This window comes from Melanerpes formicivorus, unplaced genomic scaffold (genome assembly GCF_026170545.1).
Source record: "Melanerpes formicivorus ecotype bairdi unplaced genomic scaffold, bMelFor1.0.p_v2 SCAF_72, whole genome shotgun sequence".
In the NCBI taxonomy this organism is placed as follows: Eukaryota; Metazoa; Chordata; class Aves; order Piciformes; family Picidae; genus Melanerpes; species Melanerpes formicivorus.
Window position 1 is genome coordinate 3,384,228 of NW_027142424.1, and position 25,272 is coordinate 3,409,499.

The 25,272-nt window shown below is 44.6% G+C and overlaps 2 protein-coding genes across 6 annotated transcripts in view; one reads left to right on the forward strand and one right to left on the reverse strand.

The window, feature by feature from the left end:
* The window catches only part of SBNO1 (strawberry notch homolog 1), a 34,971-nt gene extending 26,273 nt beyond the window's left edge, over positions 1 to 8,698 (reverse strand). Inside the window, exons 1-3 of one of the 2 annotated variants that reach the window (XM_068163529.1) lie at positions 8,542 to 8,698; positions 2,066 to 2,199; positions 1,310 to 1,414 (exon numbers count right to left, since the gene is read on the reverse strand). In XM_068163529.1, coding sequence (XP_068019630.1) covers positions 1,310 to 1,414; positions 2,066 to 2,197 — 237 coding nt within the window. In that variant the 5' untranslated portion in view covers positions 2,198 to 2,199; positions 8,542 to 8,698. Of the gene's footprint in view, positions 1 to 1,309; positions 1,415 to 2,065; positions 2,200 to 7,533; positions 7,551 to 8,541 lie in introns of those variants that run through there. The other variant, XM_068163530.1, reaches the window with a different exon arrangement.
* Positions 8,699 to 10,306: 1,608 nt separating this feature from the next.
* KMT5A (lysine methyltransferase 5A) lies at positions 10,307 to 23,626 on the forward strand. Of its 4 annotated transcripts, none has more exons than XM_068163539.1 (8): positions 10,307 to 10,514; positions 13,807 to 13,901; positions 16,026 to 16,182; positions 17,568 to 17,784; positions 18,569 to 18,653; positions 19,006 to 19,065; positions 20,114 to 20,304; positions 21,912 to 23,626. In XM_068163539.1, exons 2-8 carry the CDS (start codon positions 13,815 to 13,817, stop codon positions 22,120 to 22,122), a joined length of 1,008 nt encoding a protein of 335 aa, XP_068019640.1. In that variant the 5' UTR covers positions 10,307 to 10,514; positions 13,807 to 13,814; the 3' UTR covers positions 22,123 to 23,626. The 4 variants fall into 4 exon arrangements, with proteins under 4 accessions (XP_068019640.1, XP_068019639.1, XP_068019636.1 ...); XM_068163538.1 differs by lacking the exon at positions 10,307 to 10,514 and adding an exon at positions 12,454 to 13,009; XM_068163535.1 differs by lacking the exon at positions 10,307 to 10,514 and adding an exon at positions 13,282 to 13,488.
* Positions 23,627 to 25,272: the final 1,646 nt, after the last annotated feature.

A 25,272-nucleotide genomic window follows, 5' to 3' on the forward strand; every position in this document is an offset into this window, starting at 1 on the left:
AGCCTTTTTCAGACACTGCATTACATCCACCTTCCTGCAGATCTGCTTTTCATATTCTCATTTCAGGTGCAAGCACCAGATTATGGCGCTCAGAATTATCTGCAGCTAGAGAAGGTGGTACACAAGTTTGAATATAGGAGTTTACACAACTTTTACATCCCCAGAATTTGCATGCAGAGGAAGTAAAAGGCATATGGGACACTGTCTACTGCTTTGTCCTCCTTTGTGTTCCTTGTCAGAGATTGTGTCAACCCACTGGCAAGCTAAGCTGTCTCAGTACAAATAGAAGAGACAATGGCCAAATAGCATTTTACAAACACATCTCCTTTTTGTTACAGTTTAGTAATATACTGCATGGGGTTTACATGGCAAGGTTTTGGTAGCATAGGGGCTACAGAAGTGGCTTCTGTGAGAAGATGCCAGAAGCTTCACCCATATCCAATATAGTCAGTTCCACCCAGCTACAAGGCAGACCTGCCACTGACCATTACTGAGCACATCACCCTTAGTATCATAGTATCAGTCAGGGTTGGAAGGGACATCAAGGATCATCTAGTTCCAACTCCCCTGCCATGGGCAGGGACACCGCACACTAGATCAGGCTGGCCAGATCCTGGTCTAGTCATAACACATTTAAGAAGGGGTAAAAATTACTGCACAATCAGCAGCTGGCAGAGAGGAGTGAGGATAAGTGAGAGAAAACTATACAAGCACCAAGGCCAGTGAACATAGGGGAGAAGGTGCTCCAGAAACAAAAGCAAAGACTCCTCTGCAGCCTGTGGTAACACAGATATCCACCTGCAGCCCAGGGAGGACCTCACACTGGAGCACACAGATATGCCCAAAGGACAGTATGACTGCATAGAGAAGAGCCTATATTGGAATATGATTTCTGGCAGGACCTGTAATCAATCATACAGGGGACCCAGGCTGAAGCAGTCCATGAAGAACTGTGGACCATGGGAAGCATCATGGTTTGAAGAGATTATGATGCTGATAGTGAAGTTGAGCCCAGGAAGAAAGGAGCGGTGGCAGGAAAGCGTTCTCAGATTTGTTTTTATTTCTCATTCTCCTACTCCATTGTTACAAGGCAGTTAAGTTCATTTCCCCAAGTCTGTTTTGTCCACGACAGTAACTGCTGATCTCCCTCCCTGTCCTTACCTCAACCCACAAACCTTTTGTCCTATTTTCTTCTCCCCCATCCAGTTGAGGAGGGGGAGTGACAGAGCGGCTTAGTGGGCACCTGGTGTCCAGCCACGATTAACCCACCACACGTACACAAACACAATCCTTAAGTACCCGTTCTTACCCGAACATTTAACAAGGCTGGAGTTGATACAGTCTCTGGTTCTTGTTTCACAGCAGCTGTGGCCTCAGTCTCCAAGCCTAGTTCTAATGCACTAAGTGGCACTGACTGCAGGGGAAAGAAAGGAAACATCAAGAAATACTCCTTCTAGCAGGGGAAAAATCTTATGACTAAATATCCACCCGTAAAATGGAAGTTAATAGGGGAAGTCCTTAGCTATGCTCATTAACAAAGGTTTTGCTGTAAATAAAGGTCATCAAGTGGTTGATTCCACTTTCAAAGTTAAACATACAACACCCTGTTAGTTAAGCATGGTGAAAACATACTTAGTTTTGTGATGTCACTGTTCACCACACTACTGTTTCCAGTCCATGTCCACAATGGTTATGTTCTTACAGACAGAATGCTGTCATGGAGCTTGAACATCACATTATGTTACACTTTCTTGCACATTTTACAGGAGATCAGCCAGACTTTAATAATAGAGTTCTCCCTGGATACATGATAGCATGCCCCCATTTAATGTTCATAAGTGTATTTATGTTTATATTGACCCTGGTATATTTCAGATTGCCTTTTTTTTTTGGTACATTTAGAAATCAGCACATGATTTTCTAAGCTCAGTACCAGGAAGCAAGGACTTAATGAAAAAATCTGCACTCTTTAACCATTTGCCATGGACACCACACCTCCCTCTCCACAATACATCAAGTACAAGCTCTTATGTCCTCTAGCAAATGACTGTGCTCTTGTTTTAACCTGCTGAACAGCTGGAGTTGGTGCTGGGTTTGCAAGAACCACATCCGGAGAGTCAATATCAAATAGATCATTTGGACTGATTCCACTCTCGCTCAAAGCAGCAAGCAACAGATCTTGTCCTGGCTCCACCATCTCTAAAAAAATTAGACACATAAATACAAGTTACATTTAATTTTGATTTATTCTGTGTGTACACACACACACAGTGGCTTTTCATTTCCTTTCTTGGAATCAAAGCAATGCAGGCTCTTGTATACAGTTTCACTTTCTAGGTTTTCTCTGACTCTTTTGTTCATTTGTGGATTTTTTTTAAATCTTTTTGATACACTCACCACATTCAAAAGCAGGAAGAATTTCATAGTGTATCACACAAAAAGCTACCATACCCATAAACTCAAAAAAGAAGCCTTTGTCTTTGTTGTACTACATTTTAAAGCAATACAAGAAATACCAAGAGGCAGAAATGGTGAGACTGTATTATGCTAATGATACATCTTTGTCAGTGAAGCACACTGCAGGAGGGAAACACAATTAAAACTCACTTAGTTTATCTTGTAACAACAAGTTAGTGGTAAAAAGCTTATAAGGAAAGCTTTTTCTTCCTTGCTTGCCATTAGGTAGTAATTCATGCTTTGGTGAAACGTTGGGTTTGTATGTTGGTAAGAACAAGTGTTCCTCTATTATAGTACGTTAACTCTGTATTAAATAGGACAGTAACATCAGGTCACACGCTCCATTATGTGTAGGACAAGCACAATTAATTTCCAAAAGCTATTCTACACAATGCAAAAACTTGTTAAAAAGCAAAATATTTGGCTTTAAGATGAAGGGGAATGATAATGTGTTTTGCCTTAAGAAAGGATCCCATTTGCCCTAATACCATGACAAAAAATGATGAGTCCACAGCTTGAGCTGTTGCTCATACATTCTAAGGTACAGCCCAAGTAGCCATTTATTTGAGTTATTCTTCACACACCCTGTAGCAACCACTGGTAAGGAAACATCAAAAACAAAGCTGAACATTTACTCTAAACAAGAGGACAAAAATATTTATTGGCACTGTAGATACATTCATTCACAGACTGCAAACAGTATTCACTTGCTTATGCGTCTCTACACTCACAGCTCAGCCACATCCAGCTGGTTCATCTCACACATAACTTAGCACATTTCGCAGAACAGGTAATTCTTGTAATAATCTAAGCCTCAGGCACTTAGTTCTTACTCTTCCAAGTTTTAGTCTATCCAATAGTAAGGAGAAACCTTCTTCTAGAAGACTAATACAGAGATAGTGACTCCACAGCTGAAGTAGTGGATGCTAAGTACTGGGACATGGGGAAGGTATAAGCATCAACAACCGCATGAGCCAAAAGAATAGCAAAGCAGCAAACAGTAACTGGTGAGACTGCTGCTGACCACAAGTAATCCCATTAAACACCACTTGCTGTGTTAGAACTAGACTACTTGTTTTTTAAAAGGGATTTGAGGTGGTCAGATAAAATGGCAGAATGGCCTGGTACAAAAAAACCCTATGAAATATTAAGGCATCTAGCAGATATAATCAACATGGCAGCTCCTTTAACCTCCCACTAGTTTGTCTCCTAAAACCTTGAATGGGGCAAGAAAAATTATTAAGAACTGACTGTAACTTCACCTTTCCGGAGGATTAAACCTTCACTGGTAAAAAAAGGACTACACATTAACTGGGTAGGATAAAACCTTTGTTTTCATCAGATTAAAATACTAACAGCAATTATATCTACACTTGTAAGCTTACAGCACTATTTACTAACTAGAAACAAGTGAGAGAAGACAGATCTGTAGATGAAGTTTTAGCTCATCAGTACTTGTGTTAGGAACTTCAGAGCAGCCACAGAAGGGGAATGAACACAGATTCTCCAAACTAGCAGCTCCAAAACACTTTACAAACTAACTGCAGTATCAGTTTGGGAAAAGGCAGAACACTCTTCCATACAGTGTAACACCTCAATGTGTTCAACAAATGAAGATGCCTAAACGTACAAAGGATTTAAAACCTGACAGCTGTGTCACTATTTAGTCTGCATGCAGCTTTGAACACATCATCTCTGAAGAGGTATGATCAAAATTTGGTCAATAGATAAGTGGCCATACTGAATAGGAGCATGGAAAGACAAAAGCTTAGGGCTGTTCACATAGAAGAGAACAAGGGCAAAAATAGTACTCAAGATAACTTTTGGTCTACTCTTGCCACACATGAAGGAAAGCCTTTTCTAGGGAGACTCAAAGCAAAACTAAGGCTAGAAATAAACCAAGTTGTCACCACCACCACACACATTACCACCAAAACCGTGGTGCCACAATTACAGCTGTTTCAGGTCAAGTTTAACCTATCCACCATGACAATGAACTCTACATTTTTAACCTTTAAAGACACAATGGCTTGGATATCTTAGGACAGTTTCACTGAACTCAGAAAAAACATTTGTAGTGGTAACACTGTCATCACTTAAGTTTTTACTAGGTGACTAATGATAGAAACTGGTATAGCAATTCCTGAAACTTCAGAATAAGTAGCTCCAGTTTCTGAAGCATCCCTTTCTTTGCAGGGCTTTTTCCACCAAGGATATCTCCCAGCTGCATCTCTCACACTAACCTCAATTTTAACAGTCTTAAAAGTTAGTGGTTGTTAACAAGCCAGCAAAAAGCAAAGTGAAACAACAGCGATAATTTATTTGTCTGTCAGTTTGGACAATCAAAGTTTGACTAGTTTCACTTACTTTGTTTCTGTACACTAGGGACAAAGCTGCATTGTTTGAAACTGGAACAAAAGGAATTCTGGACTTCTAGAAATTTTACATTAAATGCCACTGAATACTTAGCACCAGTTTTAGCAGTGGTGCTTGAAAGCTTCACAAAGCCTGACACCCCCAGCCCCAGTTTTAGTTTAGTAATGAAATTAAGCAAAGAGAAAAAACAACAAAAAGAAGATGCACAGTGATAGCTTAGCTTACTTTTTTTTGAGACATACATTAGCAAAGCCTAAAATGTTATCAAGCTGAAACAGCTCCATAATCTTACAAGGTAGGAGGCTCCTTAGTTAACATAAGTGAAAGTGACTTTATCAAGCTCTGCAGCTCAGCTTTGGCAATACTATATAAGGACCTGCTTGCCACATCTTAAAAATCTCCAACAGAAAATACTTATAAAAAAGTTGTGAATATTACAAGCTGTTCCCTGAGCATTTCACCAGTTGAAGAACTGTTCTGAGTATGATCTTGCAGATAAGGTTGTCTATGTTTAGTCAGGTTGTTCAATGTCAACGAGCAAAAAAAATCAACCTGCTAGATAAAACTAAAAAAAAAACCAACATAAATTTTACCATTTCAACAGTGGTACTACCAGAGTTACTTTCATTGTTTAAAAAAAAACAAACAATACAAGCTGCTACCATTTCCAGAAGTGCTGTGAAAAAATATCAAGCATTTTTGTAAGCTCCTGTTCTGCTGAAGAGTATCACCTGGAACTTCAATCAAAATACAGCTTTGCTACCACTGCACATCATAGAAATAATTTCTGATTTAAAGACACAAAAACAGAATGCCATCTTTAATAGTATGTCATGTATCCATGCCAACCCAGCTCTCTCCCTCCCTCCATTTTAGCTTTGGTACAAAGAAGCAAAACGAGGGGGGGGGAAGATTCTAAAACGTATGTCAAGCAACCTGCTGTCCATTTCCCCTAAGGAAAATAATGGTAGAATCCTAAAGAGAGAAAAGGCTTTTGGTTTCTAGGTCTGTGAGTCACACTTTGTAACACTGCATACCTGAAGTGCTTATTTAAAAATCCTAATGAACTGCAGTATCACAACTCAGCCCAAATCAAACATCACAATCAACCAGGCACAGCTATTTCCAAACCCTTCAGACATCTGTTCTTTGTCACATACCCAACCTGCAAACTGAGGTTTTAATGCCTGGCCTGGGACACTAATGTTAGTTCAGCAATTCTTGTTCTCCTTTTATTGGAAGGGTTTTCCCCCAACTGACTGAGGGATACATGTCACCTGAAACTATATTGGAAGCCATTTAAAATATCATGCAACAACTCAACTTCCACAGAAGAGACAGGTATGTCCATCCCCTGAATTTTGTGGCTGGCTAAACTATCAATCGAAAAATTTCACATCTCCATTTGCAAGCTCTCACAACAGAGGCATAAGGGCTGCTAACCCCTCAGTCCCACACAATAGGATTCTCTCAATACCCACAATGATTCTGCTCATCTCACAGCTTTTGGCTCCAGAAGACAACCTGGATAACAACAAAATGTAAAACCCAAACAACCCAATTCCTTCCAGTCCTCTCAAAGTCAGCTAATTGCTGAACTCACCCACTGTGCTTTAACCTCAAAACCAGTGAACGCTGCATTCAAATGTACAAAGTTAGCTTTTCGCTTGGGTGAAAACAACTCCAAATTTGGGAAAAACATAGCATTTTTTCAAACACTGGTTACCTCTCTAAAGTCAAAGCCTGTAAAGTCATGATGTATAGTTCAGGATGCTGTGGGATTCAACTCTGCCTCAGAGCTCTCTTCTAATTGTTTTATGAAATTCACACTAGTCAGGGCACAGTTTGAAAACATTTAAAACTTCCAAACAATGCAATGATTTGGCATGAAATCAGCTTTTAGACTAAATGTTTGGAGATGATAATTTAGCCAGTAGTGGAAGTGTTTAAGAAGTAAAAACCTTGAAGTGATAAGAGCAGTATCTGAGAACTGGAGGCCTTCCTTAGTTTGGCCTGGGACTCAGTTCTAGGTGCATCTGAAGGCACAAGAGATGTGGCACATTACCCATATCTGCTCCCTCCTTCACTAGTTGTCAGAGAAGCTATCAGCAAGTTTTGACACCGAAGAACTTGTTTGGACAACATGACAAACTGCCCATATTTCATTTTTAAAGACTAATATTGCATTCAAATACATCATAGCTGGAAGAAAGACATTCAAATGCTAAGCTGTTACACAACTTCTGCATAGTAAATGCTTTGCATCATCAACTATAGTTTTCCAATTTAGGGGGAAAGAAACCCAAAGCTTGCAAAGACAGTCACATATGCATTTAAATAATTTTAATCCAGAAACAGCCTATGTATGATAAAGCCAAAGAATCTGTCATCAAGTTAATTTTTAATTCCAAAACAAGTAAGGAAAGAAGAAAATTAATGATTCGCCTGAACTAAGAACACAATCTACCTTTATCCAGCACATCAATTTAACTCCTTTTTTTAAGCAGGTATCAAACATCTAAAATCACCCTACAGGCACTTGGATTAAAGTAAAACAGTTATAATTTATACCTTCATGCACAGTGTGGTATCTGTTCGGCTAAAACAAATAACGAGACAACCGAAAAAATAGAAGAAAAACCCACAAGGCCTCTTCCCCTTCAGTCTGTTAGGGCATTTTTATGTTAAACAATTACTCACCCTAGCAACCTCTGTATGAGGTGCGCTCGTTAAGAGTCGCTGGACTTGAGGCCGGATCTGTCGCGGCGGTGTTCAGCCCCACCACTTGCTCCCCAGGAGCTGCAGGGCCCCCAGCGGGCTCGGAGGGGCAGGCGAGCCCCGCGGGAGGGTTCCCGCTTCCCAGCCTCGCCACCTTCCCCACCAACACGTGTTCCCGACATAAACTTCCGGGTTGGGCTAGAATTGGCTGCGTAATTGTGTCCCATGCACGACTTTTGTTTTCAGACCTTCATCTCCTTAATGTCCCTTTAATAGCATGAGGATCCCAGGGAAGGGCGAAGGGGTTGCGCCTCGTTACAGCCTTTACGGCCACCCAAGCACCATAAATCAACCCCCCCGCCCCCCTCCGCCTCGTTTCACCAGAGCGGCTCCATTTCAAACCTTAACAATTAGCCCAGCCGCGGAAAGGGCTCACAAAGGCGAGCGGCGCGGACCGGGCTGGGAAACGGGCTGCGGTCCCAATGCCGTTTTAACTGATCAGGGTGGAGGAAGGGAAACCAACCCCACCGTCGCCCCCCACCCCCACTCAACTGCTACCGAAACAGCCACCACCGCATGCTCCCCCAGAGCTATGAGGGCTTCGCTACCCGCCCCGGAGGCCCCTACACCCCCACACGTCCCCCGGCACAAAGTTTGCCCGACTCGAGGGGAAGCAACGGCTCCACTGAGACAGCTGCGCCCTCCACCGCACGCCGCGCTGTCCCTGGCCCACCGGGGACCCCCGGCGGGGGCGGCCCAGCGGCCCGCCCTAGGCTGCAATGCTAAAGGAGACATGAAGCTTGCTGCTAGTACGGTGGCCTCCTTTATAGGCAAACCTCCCCGTATGGCAACCACGGGCCCCCGTGCGCGGCGGCAGAAGACTGACGGGAGGAGAGCCCCGGGGGCGTCGCGGTGACCCCGTCGCGCAGGAAGAGCTCCGAGGCGGCCACAAAAACTGACCGCCCAAAGAAAGGGCAGAACAGGACTCACTCTCTTCGCTCTGGGTCCTCCCACGGCCTGTCCTGGAAGTCTCCGCCGCTGGCCCCGCTGCCCGCCGCTTTCTAACTCACGGCCGCCATCTTTGCCCTCCCTCCCCTCTCACAGGGGAGGGGGAGGGGAGGGGGCCTGGGGCCGCCCGCCGCGCCGGACCACGTGATCCCCGCCGCACCTCCTCCCCCCCCACCCGACGCGGCGCACCCTCACCACGTGATTACCAGCCACCGCCCGCCGCTGGAGCGCACTCCGCGCCACGTGATCCAGTCCCCCTCTACCCGGGGCCTCCCTAGTCACGTGGCCGCCCGCCGCCGCTGTCTCGCGCCCATCCGCCCTGCACTGCCGCCGCCGGGCTTCGACGCGCGCCCCCCGCGTTCCCTCGTCACATGACATGCTGCGCTTCGTTCCTTCCTGCCCCAGCAACACGGGAAGGGATCGAGATCCTCCCTTTCAAAATATAACAAGCACCCGGACAATCTCCTATCTTCAGAAAGCGACATCTTCGTGGGTGGTCCCAGCCCCAGGGCGGTGGTCGGAGTCGAGACCGGCGATCTGGGCCCGATTCCCGGTGGGTGGGGGAGGGGAAGGCGGAGGCGAACGGCTGCAAGTGGTCACGTGACTCCGGCTCCTCCAAGATGGCGGCAGCGGAGAGGGACGCGATGGGCAGCGCTCTCGCGAGATCTGTTTCCTTCCCAAGGCATTAAGGGGGGGTGGGGGGGAGGGGAGAAAGGAGGCCTTAGGTGTGTTGGTGGGGTGATGTCAGTACGCAGGCGCATCAGACGGCCGCGCGTCGGGGCCGCGCTAGTGCGTCGGCGCATTGCGCACCGCCTGAGGAGGCGCGCGGCACTGGGGTGACTGGGAGCGGCGCCGGTACCCCAGGGTGCGCTGGGTGCAGCTCTTGTCACCCGGTGCTGTCGGCCTGAGGACGAGTGATGCTGCCTCAGCCTCTCCCTGCTCCTGCTGCTGAATGTGTCTCACTTCAGGCGGCTCCGTATTTCCATCCCGCCGCCGTTGGCACTGGTGTGCCTGTGAAGCCGGGCCTGGGCGCCTCCCTGTCAAAACACAGGGAGGCGGCTTTCTAGCGCTCTGAGTACTCCGGAGGGGTCGGTGCTATCCTCCGATTACCCTCAGTCGTACGACTCTTCAGTGTTTCTCTCGCAGGAGCTTCCTGGACTCCTGTAGGAGAATGAGGGAGAGAGCGGTGCAATGCAGAGGGCCATCGCAGCTGACCCGCCTGGGAACGCCGCACCCGTGGAGATGTGCTGGCAATGAGTTTTCCCTTAAATACATTCCAAGCTGCTACTGTGAAATTTTCTGCTTCAAAAAGGTAGCTACACGTGAAAACCTGATGACTTGAAATAATTGTAATTGAAAACCTGATGCTAGTTCTACGTTTGAAGAGATCTTTTTAGCACTTACGGTTCTCAGACTGATCTTAAAATGTTTTCCCAGTTGTGTAAGAATATGAATGTTTTAAAGAACGTCAACATAAAGCAGACATCAATGAAGTGTGGCAAATCATGAAATCTGCTTTAAATGTCCACTACCACCCATGCTGTTTTAAACAAGTTTACTTACTTTAGACAAACTTAAGGATTAAAATAACCAATAAAGGATTAGACAGATTTAGGCTAAGCTATTTAAAGACAAAGCAATGTTAATTAAACTGACTTAAGTCATGCAGATTAACGGCGCTTCAGACGCTAAATGGAGAAAAAGATGACAGAAGTCTGGCCAGAGACAAGAACCATTTAAACAGCAGATAACATCTTGATTATTGCCCTCTACGCACTTCAAATCAAGGCACAATGAAATACAGTTCACACGCACTGTATCTAGCATTAAACACATCGAACCAGCTCCCTAGAATCACGTCAAGAAAGTGATGTTTTTTTGATGTCTTGAGTTGAAAAGATAGTTAATCTGGCAGGCCTGTGAGCAGATTTTATGATCATCCTCGACTGGGAGAGGTGAGTAATCCCACTTGTGGTGTGAAATTAGCACATGCAGAATTACCTGCAGGATGCTGTTCCCGTAAGATTTTGCATGTAAGATAAGGATCTTGCTGATTGTATTTGAGATTGTATTTTGTTGTTAATCGTTGGTAGATACTATTCTGAAGGTGATTATATTTTATAATCTATGAAATGTAGTTAGCACTTGCTGGCATTGTGCTATATGACTTCATAAAATAATGTTGCTTAATGTAACACTCAACGGTTACCTTTAGGGCATTGTTTTTACATGGGTTCTAATGGAGAGGTACAGTGTCTGAAACACAAACTGTCAGGATTTCATCTTGTGAATAAGCAATTTGTGTCAATTTAACTGCACACATGACCATGTGAGATCTACAGCAAAAGCTTGCTATCGCGTGGAAATATTTAACAAACAACTAGCTGGTAAATTGAGGTTTGAATTTAGAAAATAGTGTGGGAAGGTTGTTTTTACTGGGTGAAGTGTTAATTTAGACTGAAGGTATTTACTGTCAAGATTTTTTTTTCCTTTCTAAGCAAACCAAACGCCTTGCTCATCAATTTTTCATCCCTTCGCCAACAAAACAATTTCGCGTTTTCCGCATTAAAGCGTAGTGCTCCCAGGAGCTGCTCTTGCAGTACTACGGGAGATAATATTTAGGTCACTGGGTTTTAAAGCTGGTGCTAGTGGGAATCGTGTTGCTGCTCCCCCTGGAGTAGAGAAGCCGGCCAGTAGTTTCCCATGTGCGAGTGTCCTGAGTCACGGTGACAGCACAGACGCGTCTTCCTTTGGGCTACACCTTATCTGTGTTAACACTTGAACTTCCCCTCGGTGCTGACTTTATGCCCATAACTCCTCGAAGCGAACTAAAGGGCTAAAACCAACATGTTTTCTTAATTCCTAGTAATCCCTCCGCATTGGTAGCGGAGGCCAGTTAAAGATGACGTTTTTTCCTTTGTTGCTCTAGGGAAGATAATGATTTAGCTTGCTTTGCCCTCTCGTGGCAGCCCGCACAGCTGCAATGCAAACTCGGTTGCTTTGTTTAACGCACGTATGTAAGATAAATATTAAAATACCAAACCCGCTCAAAGCTGAGCAAAACCACAGCAAAGGTGTTTTCGGAGCTCTCCCAAGGCATTAAGAACAACGTTGCTCATTTACTGCAAGAAGGAAATCATTGTTAATGATTTGTGATGCTTTTTTTTCAGTCACATCCTAGCTGTATGAAATGAACAGTGTGAATTGGGGTGGAAAAATCAGACCAGTGGCTGTGGGGGGCTCCAGTGGTTTTCTGGAGAGCTTGGTGTACCTGCTTTGATACAGTTGTTCATCAGCATGATGCCAGCTGTCTGCAGCCTTGAGTCCCACAGAGTTTGCAGGAAAATACCCAATGTGTTTTGGTTGCCTATGAAGTGCGTGAACCTTGTTAGTGGAGAGGCAGACATAAGGAACTACAGAGACAACAAAGAGCTGGGTTCCTTTTGCCTTTTTTCAAAGTGCCTGGTTGTGCAAAGAGCTATCACAGTATGAGGAGAGAGTGGACTGAAACACTGTGCTGCCTTCTGGCATCTCCTCTGCAGTGACATATGTTCATGTTTTGTCTACTCTCCACTGCAGAGGGACGGCCTTGGAAGGATGAGGCAATGCTGGGGAGGGTGAGGTTGTCCCTTCTGGGCATTTCTTGATGAAGCCGACTGTTGGAGTTTTGTGTGTGTGTTTTGTTGGTTTGGTTGCTTTTTTTTTTCTGTTCTTCTTAGTTTTCATAGTTTTCTATAGTTTTCAGCTGTAATGCCATCCTAAACTGGCTGATTGTGTCACTCTGGGAATGCCTGCATGGCAAGCAGCAACCTGTGGCTGCAGAATAGCCTTCAATGGAAAGTCATCCCCTGTGATGATGAGCTTTGGGTTGGCTCATGTATCAGGACCCATATCCTGAGCACTCACAGGTACCTGTTGTTAGATTAAGTCTTCACAGGGATAAAATAAGAAGAATAGTCATACATTGTTGCTCAGTATAATTGTTCTTCTTAACATAGGGCTCCAAAGAGGCCCTGTGTGGTGATTTCCTAATTGCCATGACATCCACTAACAAGAAACATGCAATGTCCCTGGATCCATGTGCTCTCTTGCCTCATTGCTGCTTTGCTCTTGCAACCACACTTTCCTGATTTTGAACTCTCTGTTACTAGACCTGTTGTGAGCTTCTGACCAGGCTGTTGAAGCTTTCTTCGTGGATAGTACAGTACTTGAATATTATCTGTTCTCCAGGCAAATTTTGAGGATGGAATTAATTGACTTTAATTTCAGCTAGGGAGACTGAAGACAGATTTTGCATAAAGCAGTTTAGTAATCTCGCCGATTAGAGTTTTTACAATTCCTGCAGGGTTAGGGGTCCCCCAGAGGTGACGGTGGCTGTGTGCGTCCATGGCAGGGGAGGTCGGAGAAGCAGAGATCCACCTGCTCCTCGTCGAGGTGCAGGAGGGCAAAGGTATTGTCGGAACGGCGCTAGGCGGTGCCGATGCGCCGTCGGAAGGGACAGGAAGGGGTACGCCTCCACCCCGGTGCTCCGCTGAGCACCGCCGAGTCCCGTTCCCGGCGGGGCATCCTAACCACGTGGCGGGTCTTTGCCGCGGAAGAGGCGTGCCTTCCCGCGCCGCCAATTAGAGCGCCGGTTACTCTTCGCACGGGCCAATCAACGCACAGGGAACGCACATTTAAACCCCGTTCCCGGGAGCCGTGATCTCCTTCAGTGTGATGGGGAGAGGGCGGGTGCTGCTCTGTGCGCCAATCGAAGGCGCCGATGCGGTTATTGTCACGCTGTTAAACCAATGGGGTTGCGGAGGGAAGAGCGGTGTCTCCCTGCGGAGCGTTTGGTTTCGGTGGGGGAGCTCCTTGGGGACAGTCGGGGCAGTCTGGCCGTGGGGGGCTCCTGGGAACTGGGCCACGCTACCGCGATCATGGCTAAAGGTGTGCGGGCACGGTGGTGAGAAGGAGCGGGGCCGGGACGCGGCGAGGCCAGCAGAGCAGAAGGATGTCGCGTAGAGCGGGGGCGGGCGGTGTGGGGCATCTCCGCGGTACGAAGGCTCCTCCCGGGAGGCGCGGGGGGCCGGCGGGACTCCTCCCCCGCGCGGTGTGCGCAGCTCGCCGGGAAGGGGCTGGGCCGCTGCGGCTCGCCCTGCCGCATCCAGTCCTTCAAACATGGCGCAGGCGGCGATGGCCGGGCGATGACCGCGGGTGGCCGCGCCGGACATGGCTCAGGCGCCGATCTTTCCGCCTTGTTTCTAGGGAAGAACATGTCCAAAGCCAGGGTGGGTGGCACGGAGGAGGCGAGCCCCGAAAACGCCGAGAGGAAGGGCTCCGGTCGCCCCCGGGCCGGCGGGGTAAGCACTGCCGGGGCCTGGGCGAGTGGGGTGGGTGGCTCATGGGGTCTGCTGCGCCCTCAGCTTCCCCCTTCGGGGCCACAGAGCCGGCATGAGAGCTGCCTCGGGGAGCTGCGGGGCGCTGGGCGCCTGTCTTCTGGGGCTCCTTGGGTCATATAGAAATCGGTTCACTTTAAGTGCAATCGTACTTTTTCCGCGTTTCTCTGTGCCTTGTCGCAGCTGCCCTGCAAGCGCGAGGCGCTGCCGAAGCTGTCAGCGAGCAGCCAGGCCCCGGGCTCAGCAACCTCTCCGTGCCATCTTCCCAGCCCCGTAGTTCTGTTACAGGCAGTTGGTTAGAGAAGGATGGTTGCTTTGAATTAAAGCCCCATGAAAATAATCGTGCCTATTGCATCAAATCCCAGAGCTACTTGGCAGCTCCTCCTGTGTCTCGCTGAGCTGAGAAAATCCCTGTTCTCGAGGGTCATAAGCTGGCAGAGACAAAGACGTGGCAGCCGCGTCTCGGTAGCGCCAAGAGCACAGCAGGCAGGGAGCCGGGAATGAAGGGAGGAAGCTGTGCTGGGAAAATAGTTGTTGGTTTCCTGTTAATGGTGTATTCAAAGCCAGAAGTCTCTGCTGGCAGGTGGACTGCTGCAGTTCACTGCTGCTGACTTTCTTCACAAATTTAAATTCTGTACCAAACCCTGAGAACTTTGCAGTGCAGGATTCACTGCTTGCAATTGTTAAAAGGGATTATTTTCATATTATTTAGTCCTTAAATGCCCCCCCGCCCCCCATAAGTAAATCTTGTCTTTCATAGGCCTTTCAGGAGTATTGGGGGATCACAGAGTGTCTACCTGACTTGTTTTTTTTTTCTCAAGCTGTTCTACTGTAACCTTAATCTTTACTAATGTTTACTTGTGGACTAAGATTTGAGCCTTGTGGCCAACTGGTCTTGTGTGTGAATTATGTACTCATTGAGTTTGTTATTCATTATTATGTTAATTATTAAAATTCTCTATTTTATTGTGTGCTTTGTTTACTTTCTTAGTGTTTGTGTGACTACTTGTACTGGAGTATTTGTTGAGCTATATTTGAGCAATTTTTTAAACTAATAGGAACCTTTGCATGCTTTTCTTAAAAAAAGGGGAAAAAAAAGGCATGTTTTTATTTTTAACTTGTTTGCAGTGTCTGAAAAGTGCTTTTAATTGAGTCAAACTATAGCCAAGACAAACTCATTCTGGCCAATTTGCATGTGCTTGCCTAGATACTGAGATTCCATGATTGAAATCTGTATGCTCTATGTACACAACACAGCCAAACTTGGTGAGGTGGCAGGATACTGTAACAGCAAAGGTGACACGAGTCTGCTAAACTTTGCTAAATTTGATACTGCTCACCATTAGTGTTCTTGAAGTCTGAGCCAGTGTTCAGACCCTACCCTCTGGTGTCTTACTGTGCCAGAGGGCTTTGCAATTTTCCAGACTGGGCCAAGTGCCTCGTGTAGACTCTTCAATGTTTCTTTTGCTGTGGGCAACTTTTACACTTTATTTTGTGGAAATAATATAATGGATAAAAAGATAGCATTGCTTAATCTCCACTCTCTGAGAGCTGTCACTCAAGGCACACCGCAAAGCTGATTCCTATTTCCTGTGTTCCTCAGTATAGCATATAATTAACTGCAGTAACATTTGACACCTCATGAGAGTCTTTGGGTAAGCTCATACCTCTCTGCTTATGAGAGGTATGCTCTAGGCTTGGGCAGTTTTTGCTGTGTTACTCGTATTTTTTTTGGCTTATGCTCTTGGGTGCTGCCTTCCTTCTGAGAAGGCCAGGGATTGATGTTTTTAGCACCAGCATTCATAATGTGAAGCACAAGGGGGAGGCTGGAGTTAGTTATTACTACCCCATCCTACCACATTTCATCTGAAAGTCCTCTTGGGCTGCGTTTACATTAGTAAAGCCCTGTTACCACCGTTCTGTTTTCACTTGGAAATAGCAACAGCAGCAAGGATGATGCATTAAAGCAGCATAATTTGCATTACCACAGTCAGCTGTCAGCCCTGATCTTTGCAGGGTGTTGTGGATACTAACCTGAGGTTCTTGACAGCTCTGTGAAGTTCTGGGTTTTGTGTGTGTCTGTTTTAGGAGAATGTGTTTATTGGTCAATCCAAAATCTACAGCTACCTGAATCCTAACAAAACTCCTGGTGCTCGTTCTCCACTTCAAGAGGAAAACTCTGTCATGTATCACGAGGTGAAATGTCAGGGCAAAACACTAAACGAAACCTACAGGAAAGGAGATGGTAAGAAGGAACTTTGGATTGCTTGCCTCATTAAATGTGCTTCCCCCCACAAATTGTAGGCCAGGCAGCTCCTCTGGCCCAGGTGCTTTCCTAATTCTATAAATCTGTCGGCAGACTGGGACTCTACAAAGGTGATGCTGCCTTTATCCTTTTCCAAACTTAGGTCACAAGTCTATCAGTTTTTTTCCTCTGTTTTCTGTCTGGTTATGTTTGTGTCTCTGGGTATAAAAAAGCTGATGCTTTTCTTGTCAATGTGCCTTAACATTCCTGCAATTCTATTGCTGCTCTCAGTCTTCAGGGCAGTGTATGGCAGTTTAATTTTTTTTTAGAGTATCTGTTTCAGTTCCCTAAAATTGGTTTATTCCATAATTTGACTACTTTATACTGACTTACATAAAGGCAATTCAAAGTCAAATGAGGTAGAGGTACAGGTAGAAGAAGAAAAGATTCTTAATTTCAGGATGAAATAAAAGGCAAGTAAGAAGAAGAGCAGATTGTAGATTCTGAGTGCTAGGCTTCATAGGTGCTTCATTGTAGTGACTAGGAATGGGAATATTCCATAAGCTTATGGAAGAGGATGGGGAAGGAAGCTTGCTTATCTTTAAAGGTGCATTTAATAGCCTTGGGAATGTTAAAACATTTTCATGCAAACACTTTTAATAAGCAGGTGTTTAAGTCCCACTCAACACAGAATGTCAGGTTTTCTGGAAACAGGGCTTTCATCTCCTGATGTCACTCCCCAGTTTTGACAAGAAAGTGAAGATATCTTTTAGCATGTTCAATTGCTGTGGTCTTGCAGGTGTGCTTCATTCTCCAGTGAGATTGAAGCATCTGTCTCAACAGTTCAATCTGCTAAACCTGGTGGTTTGCTTTAAGTAAAAACCTTACTCAGCTTTAAGCCATGCTTGCCTACCTCTAAATCAGTTGAGTGAGAAGGGGGATGTGGTTGTATCAGGGTAGGAGACAAGCAACCCAGAACCTACTGGTTGTGTGAGATAGACTTCTAAGTGCCAGAAGCCCTTCAGCTCCTGTGGATTTTGATTGAGCTGTATTGGCCACTTGGTACCAGCATCCACAGCTAGTGGTCATAGCAGTTTGGGATCCAGAGGCTTCCTCTCCCTCTTCAGTGCAGGATGCTGTTAGCTTATGGTAATGTGGTAATTTAGGATGCCAGCTCTTTCAAACCTTTCACTGAAAGTGCTGCATATTAGGAAGGTTAGGAAAGCTCTTGAGTCACAAACCTAACTGGGCTCTACCAGAAAGACTGTATCATTCCCCTCGTCTTTCTCCTGTTTGACAGAACTAGAGACCATTGGAGTTCATTTAAACTACTCTGCTATAGTTGGTCCTAATTTCAGAGCCTTACTTTATTTTCCTGTCACCAGAAAAAAGGAATGGTGGCAATGTAATTGAAGGTGCTATGAAACCAGAAGACCAGAAGGATAAAGAAAGTGGGTGCAATACATTGGTGTCCTCCTCTGATCAAAACCAAGAAACTGTAGAAGCTCAAAAGACTCCTCTGCCTTCTGACTGTGTTGCTGAGGCCAATGCAAAGCCAGCTCAGAAAAAGACAGTTAAAGCAAAACGTGGACCAAGGAGAAAGTAAGTGACTTCTGGAATTGTTAAAACTTTTATTCTTTGTCCTTTTGCACCAGATACTTTGGTTTGCATTTTTCCTTCAGGAACTACAGTCAGACCTGTAATAAATGTTGTTCTAATTTGGTGGCCTTTTTTAAAGCAAATGATTATGTTGTGTGGGGGAACAAATCTTAGAGGAATTGTCTTTGTTTTCTGAAGAATACAAAATAGCACCCAAAGTAATTATCTGCCTTTCAGAGAACTTTTGCTTTTCTTGAAAGGAAAGTTAGTGTGTGTATCTCCACTGAACTACTTGCTAATCACCTATAGGAAAAAAAAAGTTAATGAGCCCTCAAGGCCTACTTTTCTGTGGACAAATGAGAATGTCAGAGACAGAGCAGCTGGAGGCTTCCTGGCTGAGCTGATGCTTTCTCATGCTATTGGAGTAATGTGACCTAACATTAATGAATCCTTGCCAAGCAGTTTTCATGACCTAAATTTTAGAGTGCCTTCTGGCAAGGCACACAGGGGGCTTCAGACTTGCAGTGTGACCTTCAGCTGGTTTCCAATGGCACCTCATTCTTACTGTTCAAAGAATTAGTACTAGAATAATGGAAGTAGTGGAGAAAAGATGATGTAGTTTCTGATTTGAAGTGAAGAAAACTGATAAGAAATGGTTGTTCATTATTGATCACCTTTCAGCACCCCAAGCTGAAAATAAAAATGTCTTACAGATGCCTCTGTCCTACAGGTGTAAATTCACAAATAGTTTGAAATATGTGCATTCTCTGCTTTTGTTATCCCTTAGAACACAAGGAAGACCACCAAATCGAAAAGTGACAGATTATTACCCAGTTAGAAGAAGTTCCAGGAAGAGCAAATCTGAATTGGAGGTAGTGTTTCTTCTTAAAAAAGAGTATTTGTAAGGGTGGTGGTGAATTGAATGTTTGAGTAAGTTTGTAACTATCTGTAAATGGTTTTCAATGGCCAAGTACAGATAGCCTTATTGTACAGCAGAAGTAACGTTAAGAACATGCTTAACACTTGCAAATGCTGATTCAGCTCTTCTAGGACAAAATCTAGCTGCTTGTGTATTTTGGGGGGCAGAAATCTGTCTTTACCATCCAATTTTGCTAGAAGTATGGGATGATTTGGAAAAAGTGAGTGCCACTTAATTATTTCCTTTCAGCTATAAGATAAGCTATGAAAGCTATCAACAATAGTTTGTTCTTGTCTTTACTGCAGACTGAGGAGAGGAGGAAAATAAATGAGCTAATTACAAGTGGGAAAGAAGAAGGAATGAAGGTAACTGCAATACCAACTTCAGTAGCCATGTACTGTGTATGCAGTATCTTGCTTTTCATCTCTTTATGCAGAAAGTAGTAGAGCTCAGTCTCAGAACTGCTGCAGTGTCTTGATAGTAGGATGAAAGTGCAGCAAAATTGGAGCATGCCCTTTCAATTGGGTGATATTTGGCTCTGGAGAATTTGTATATGCAGCCTCAGTTATAAATATTGAGGGGGCTTTATAGTCTGTACTGAAAATACACTTCTATCTCATTTCTTAGGTTAGCTTTCAGAAACTGAGTTAGATCTAGTCTCTTCATGGTGGTATGTTCAAAGGCTAGCACCTCTATATACTGCCTCTAGGGTGACATATTCATGGCATGTTCATAATCAGTTAGTGTAGGTCTTCATTGTGGCTCTTGGGATAATGGATTGTCCTGGATTTCCTCCCATTGCAAGCAAATACTACTTATTGGGGCCAGGTGTTTCCCATTTGGGTTACTTTAATCACCTTTTTTAGAAATTAAAGCAGAAAAGGACCCTGGAAATGCAGAAGAACTGTGATTCTTGCAGCCCATGGCTAACACTCTCACATCTATAATGGTGATAGGAAAACTTTCTTAGAGTTCTCCAATTTACAGGAGGAGGCAGGAATAGTAAAGTATAGTGGTGGGTGATAAATACAATTTCTGTGAATGATCTTCCTGTTCCTCTGACTTGTAAACTTATGCAGCTAATGGTGATGGTGCCTCTGAAATGGCAAAGCTTATTGCCTCAGCTGTAGGTAATTTGAAAGAAAAAGACATAACTCCTCTGTGTATGGTTTATTTTGAGTAACTCTTAGTTCACTGATTAGAAGATTTTTGTATTAAAATACCTGGTAACTCAGGGTGCATCCCAAACTCATCCTGTATTTCTTCCGCAGTGCTGTGCATTGTGCCTCCACAGCTTTGTCTGCAATACACAAAAATAACCTGTCAAATCACTCATTTCCTAGGAAACAGCCTGTTTGCAGCCATGTAAGTACTTTCTAACTTCCCAGATGTTTTTTTTCCCCAACTCAACAGATTGATTACATCGATGGCAAAGGAAGAGGAGTAATTGCTACTAAACAGTTTCATCGAGGAGAATTTGTAGTTGAATATCATGGGGATCTCATAGAGATCACTGATGCTAAAAAGAGAGAAGCTGTTTATGCTCAAGATCCATCCACTGGCTGCTATATGTACTATTTTCAGTACCTCAGCAAAACGTACTGGTAAGCTTGTCTTTCCTTAAGTGTAATTACGGGGTGATAGAGGCTTTGGATGCTGCTGAGCCTTTTCTTGCTTTCATGCAGGTTGTTTTTTTCTTTTTGTAAATGTGAGCCATGAATTAGGAAATCTTTTTGGAGCACTATTTCATGGCCCAAGAGCCTCCTATACCTGTGGGCTAAAAGGAATGGTAGGTGACTCAAAGCCTATTCTCTGAAGTACAGCACAAGCTGTGTGGAGATTTGTACCAGCTTGGATGAGACTTCTGGCCCTGCTGTGGACTTCTGCCTGAGTGTATTCTTTTGTAAAATTGACTGCTTCTCCTGAGTTGCAAGGGTTTTGTTTGAAAAGCAGTAGGGACAAACTCTCTGGAAGAAAAACCTTCAGCTGCCTTTGACTGGGTCTCCTTCTTTCTGTAGTAGCTGACACCCACCCCACTTCATGCTTTGTTACTCTATTTCCTGTTTCGTTTGCCCCGCCTCCAGTTCTCTCAAAGCAACTACTCGGCCTGTGTTCTTTCTTCCTGGGCTGAAAGCAGTACTGGAGTGTGGGTCACTTCACAGTGTATTAGAGGTTGGAAGGGACCTCAAAAGATCATTTGGTCTAACCCCTCTGTCAAAGCAGGATGACGTAGGGTAGTCAGCACAGGAACGCATCCAGATGGGTTTTTAAAGCCTTCAGAGAAGGAGACTACACAACCTCCCTGGGCAGCCTGTTCTAGTGCTCCATCACCCTCACTGTGAAGAAGTTTCTCCTCATGTTGAGGTGAAAAGTTCTATATTCAAGCTTGAACCCATTGTTTCTTGTCTTATTACTGTGCACCACCAAATAAAGCTTGGCCCTCCCTCCACTTGACACCCATCCCTCAGATATTTATTCACACTGATGAGATCCTCTCTCAGTCTTCTCTTGGCAAGACTAAATAGCCCCAGGGATCTCGGTCACTCTTCATAGCTCAAATCCCCTAACCATCCTTGTGATTCTTTCCAGCAGTTCTGTCTTTCTTGAACTGGGGAGCCCAAAACTGGACAGTGTACCTTGTGTATTGATTATCTTGAAGTACCTTATGTCTGACTTGCTGTCTAGATGCCGTAATCATAGCTGCCACAATTCTTTGTGCAGTGAGGGGCACTAGACCTTCAGTATCCAGGTTTCTGTAAGTTTGGTATGTAGCATGTAGACATTCTCAGCCTTCTGTGTAAGCAGAGATGCGTGCAGGCTTACTCAGTGGTGCTGCTTAGCTTGGACACAGCTCTCTTGAAGGATGGGTGTTAAAGGTGTCAAACCTTTCTGGTGGTGTTCTGCATCTGGGTTCTGCTATTCCTCATGAAGTGTTGAGAGCTGCTTGGAAACGGGCAGCTCAAAAACATAGTCCAAAGTTGTTGGCTTTCTGGGGTTTGTGTTAACTTAAAAATCTCCCAGAACTGCTTTAGCTTACCTGCATCACTGTATTATGTGCTGTCTGTTTAATTATGGAAATAGTCTGTAAGGTTCTGGTTTTCCTTTTCAAGCCTTGTGTGGACTGCTTGTTGTTTATCCCATTAGCACTTTGGTTTTGCTTACGAACATGACTTGTGATATGCAGCAATCCTGCACTCTGTTCTTCTTTCAGTGTTGATGCTACAAAAGAAACTAATCGTCTGGGAAGACTGATTAATCACAGCAAATGTGGCAATTGTCAGACTAAGCTCCATGACATTGATGGTGTGCCTCATCTCATACTGATAGCTTCCAGAGACATTAAAGCAGGTGAAGAACTGTTGTACGACTATGGAGACAGAAGCAAAGCATCCATTGCAGCTCATCCGTGGCTGAAACACTAATTCTTCTTGCTTTGGGTTTTTTGGTTGTTGTGGACTGAGTGCTCTACAAGGAGTCAGTGGACATTTATTCCCCCCCCTGTCCTCACTTCCCTCAGCTTTTAGTGGACGGCTTATGGTGTTCTGAGCTCCTTAAAAACTACCTTTTTGCTTTGCAGTATTGAAATACTTACAACAGTTTCCCAGGCAGGCTTGAATAATTCATCTTCGATTGCCAAAATTTTTATCAGAGGAAACCCTCCCTAAAATTTGAATACTTCTGCTTGGTGACCAGTGCCAGTTGAGCATGAAGTCAAAGGCCTGCACAGAAACTTCATCAGTTGAGTTGTACTTCTGCTTTTGCATTGAAATCTCATGCTCTGCTCTGTGGGGTGTTGAACTTGGCATTATCTTGATGACAGCAGATGTACTTCTGTGCTCTGACTTTACATCCAATGGCTTGACTGCTTGTCAGACTGCTCTTTACAACCCAGGGCTAACAGGCTTCTCTGAGATGGATGCTACTCTTGGTCTCAAATACTTCGTGACAGGAATCCAGTTTTTCCAGTGTCGTGTCTCACGTTGGCAGTGAACTTCAAATGCACTGGTGCTGAGGGGAAAGGGATGGTCAAATTGGCTGCTTTCTTCAGAGCAATGACTCCAAGGCAGATGAGGATGCATTTTGATAAACTGGGGTGATGCTGATTAGGACTGTGAAGACAGAAGTTCACAATGCGAATCAGTGTTTGACATTACATATTTTCTAGACTATAAGATGGTACCTTTTTATAGTTGATGGCTGATTCTTGGAGGTGTCTCCCAGAGGATTTTAAAGGAGTATAAGAAAAGCCTCTCTCTCAAAAAAAAATTATTTGTTTTACTACCTTCCTATGCTAATTAGCCACATCAGAAGCTATTTATTTACTGTGAATGCTTGAAGTAGAGCATAGTGGTTCGAAAAATAGGAGTCATCTTCATATGCAGCTTCAAATCATAGTGATGGAGTTCATGCAGTGAAGAAAGTAGATTCTTTATTGCCTGGTCCTGTAGGTCTGTCCAGGATGGTCTGGTCCCACTGTCATAAATGGGAATTGAGCGCTTGGCATCTCACGGACGTTTGAAATGCTACTGGTGGAGAACCAAATCTGTGATATAGGCAGGCAATGCAATGCAGGTCCTTTATGTTAAAGATGAATTCTTACCAGTCGGAATTTTTGCCAAGGCAGGCTTGGCATGTGTGTAGATGAAAATGGCTGTGAGCCATCAGCCACACTTGCTGCTGGAAGGCGTCAGCAAGGGATCTGTGACTCTGCCAATGTCTTCTGTTCCTCAACGTCTTGAAGGCTGCTGCTGTTACAGCTAATGCCCTCTAGGACAATCTTACACGCTCGCCTATGTAATAGGTCAAACAGCAACAACATCCTCGTTGTATGCTTCAGCAGCAAGAGAGGTGGCTTAGTGATGTATTTTTTAAATTAAAAACTTGAAGACAATGTCTCTGTAAAATAAAGAATATATTTATTATTGATGAAGTGGCTGCTATAGTACTCCATTGCAGATCATTAGCATTTTGAAAGAAAGCTGTGAAAATCATTAGCTGTTAAATGCTTTATATTAGTTACTACTAAACACAAGGCAAGCTCATCTGAGGCAGCCTGTGTCTTTTCACCATTTCTGAAGAATTAACTGGAGACCTGTTACCTTACAGGTACTGATTTACAGGTAAGCTTTGTTGGCTGGTTTGAGTTGGCAGAGGTTTTTCTCTGGTCTCAGTAACAGAGACTACAGCAGTGTACAGTATCCTGTTTCACCAGAGCACTTCTCTGAAGTCAAAATTGGAATAAAATGCTCCTTTTGGAATTTAATTTAAACGTTTGCTTGTTCTCTATCAGGTCAAACAGCTTAAAACCTCTGTCCTTCAGCACCACTTTTGTAAGCAAGAAAGGGGGAAGATCTCTTCCCTGTTTTATATGAGAAATATGTCTTCTCTGAAATGCTTAACTGGTAATCAAATAGCACTGCATCGGAAGATGGTAATAAAGCTGATGTTGCACTGAGTACGTATCCTTTACTTCTCTAGGAACTGATGTGTATATCCATATCATGCATAGATCAAAATACTTTACACAGAAAGATGCCATTTAGATTTTTGTCTTTGTGCCTTATAGGAAGGTTTCATCTTCTAGAAAGTGTAAAAAGCACTTATCAGGGAAAGATCCCCCTGGTCTGGGAGCTAAGCTGCTGTTACAGTATCACAGTATCACTTAGGTTGGAAAGGACCTCGAGGATCATCGAGTCCAACCTATCAACACAGACCCCATGACTAGACCATGGCACCAAGTGCCTCGTCCAATCTCCCCTTGAATGCCTCCAGGGTCGATGACTCAACCACCTCCCTGGGCAACCGGTTCCAATGCCGAATGACTCGCTCGGTGAAGAACTTCCTCCTCACCTCGAGTCTAAACCTCCCCTGGCACAGCTTGAGACTGTGTCCCCTCGTTCTGGTGCTGGTTGCCTGGGAGAAGAGGCCAACCCCTTCCTGGCTACAACCACCCTTCAGGTAGTTGTAGAGGGCAATGAGGTCACCCCTGAGCCTCCTCTTCTCCAGGCTAAACAATCCCAGCTCCCTCAGCCTCTCCTCATAGGGCTTGTGTTCAAGGCCTCTCACCAGCCTTGTTGCCCTTCTCTGGACACGCTCAAGTGTTGCCAGGTTTGCATGGCAGTGTCAGAGGCAGTGGGCTGCTCTAACAGGTCTGTAGCCTCTTCTGTTGTGGCCCTGGCCAAAGAACTTGCTTCCATTTTGAGAAAGAACCTGTGCAGATTGCTTAGCACCAGCATGGATGCAACTGTGATTGATGGTTACAGGAAAAGACTAGCCCAAAAGGGTTAAGATGCTCTCCTGCCTGCTTTAACTAACTCCTACCTTTCCCTGCCCCCCCATATTAAAGAACATCTGAAATAGTAAATAGAATAATTGCAGCTTTTATGGTCTCCTTCAGCTGAAGTGGCCTACAGCTGTTTTACTGTCTTCTGTATCTCTGTGGCAGATTGTTGTTCTTGCAGCACTCTTTAATCTGTGTGCCCTTTATTACCTGAGATTGTTTTATTAGGACTCAGAGTTATTAGTGTGTTTTGGGGCATAAATCCTCCCTCTCTTTTTAAAGAAGATTGGAT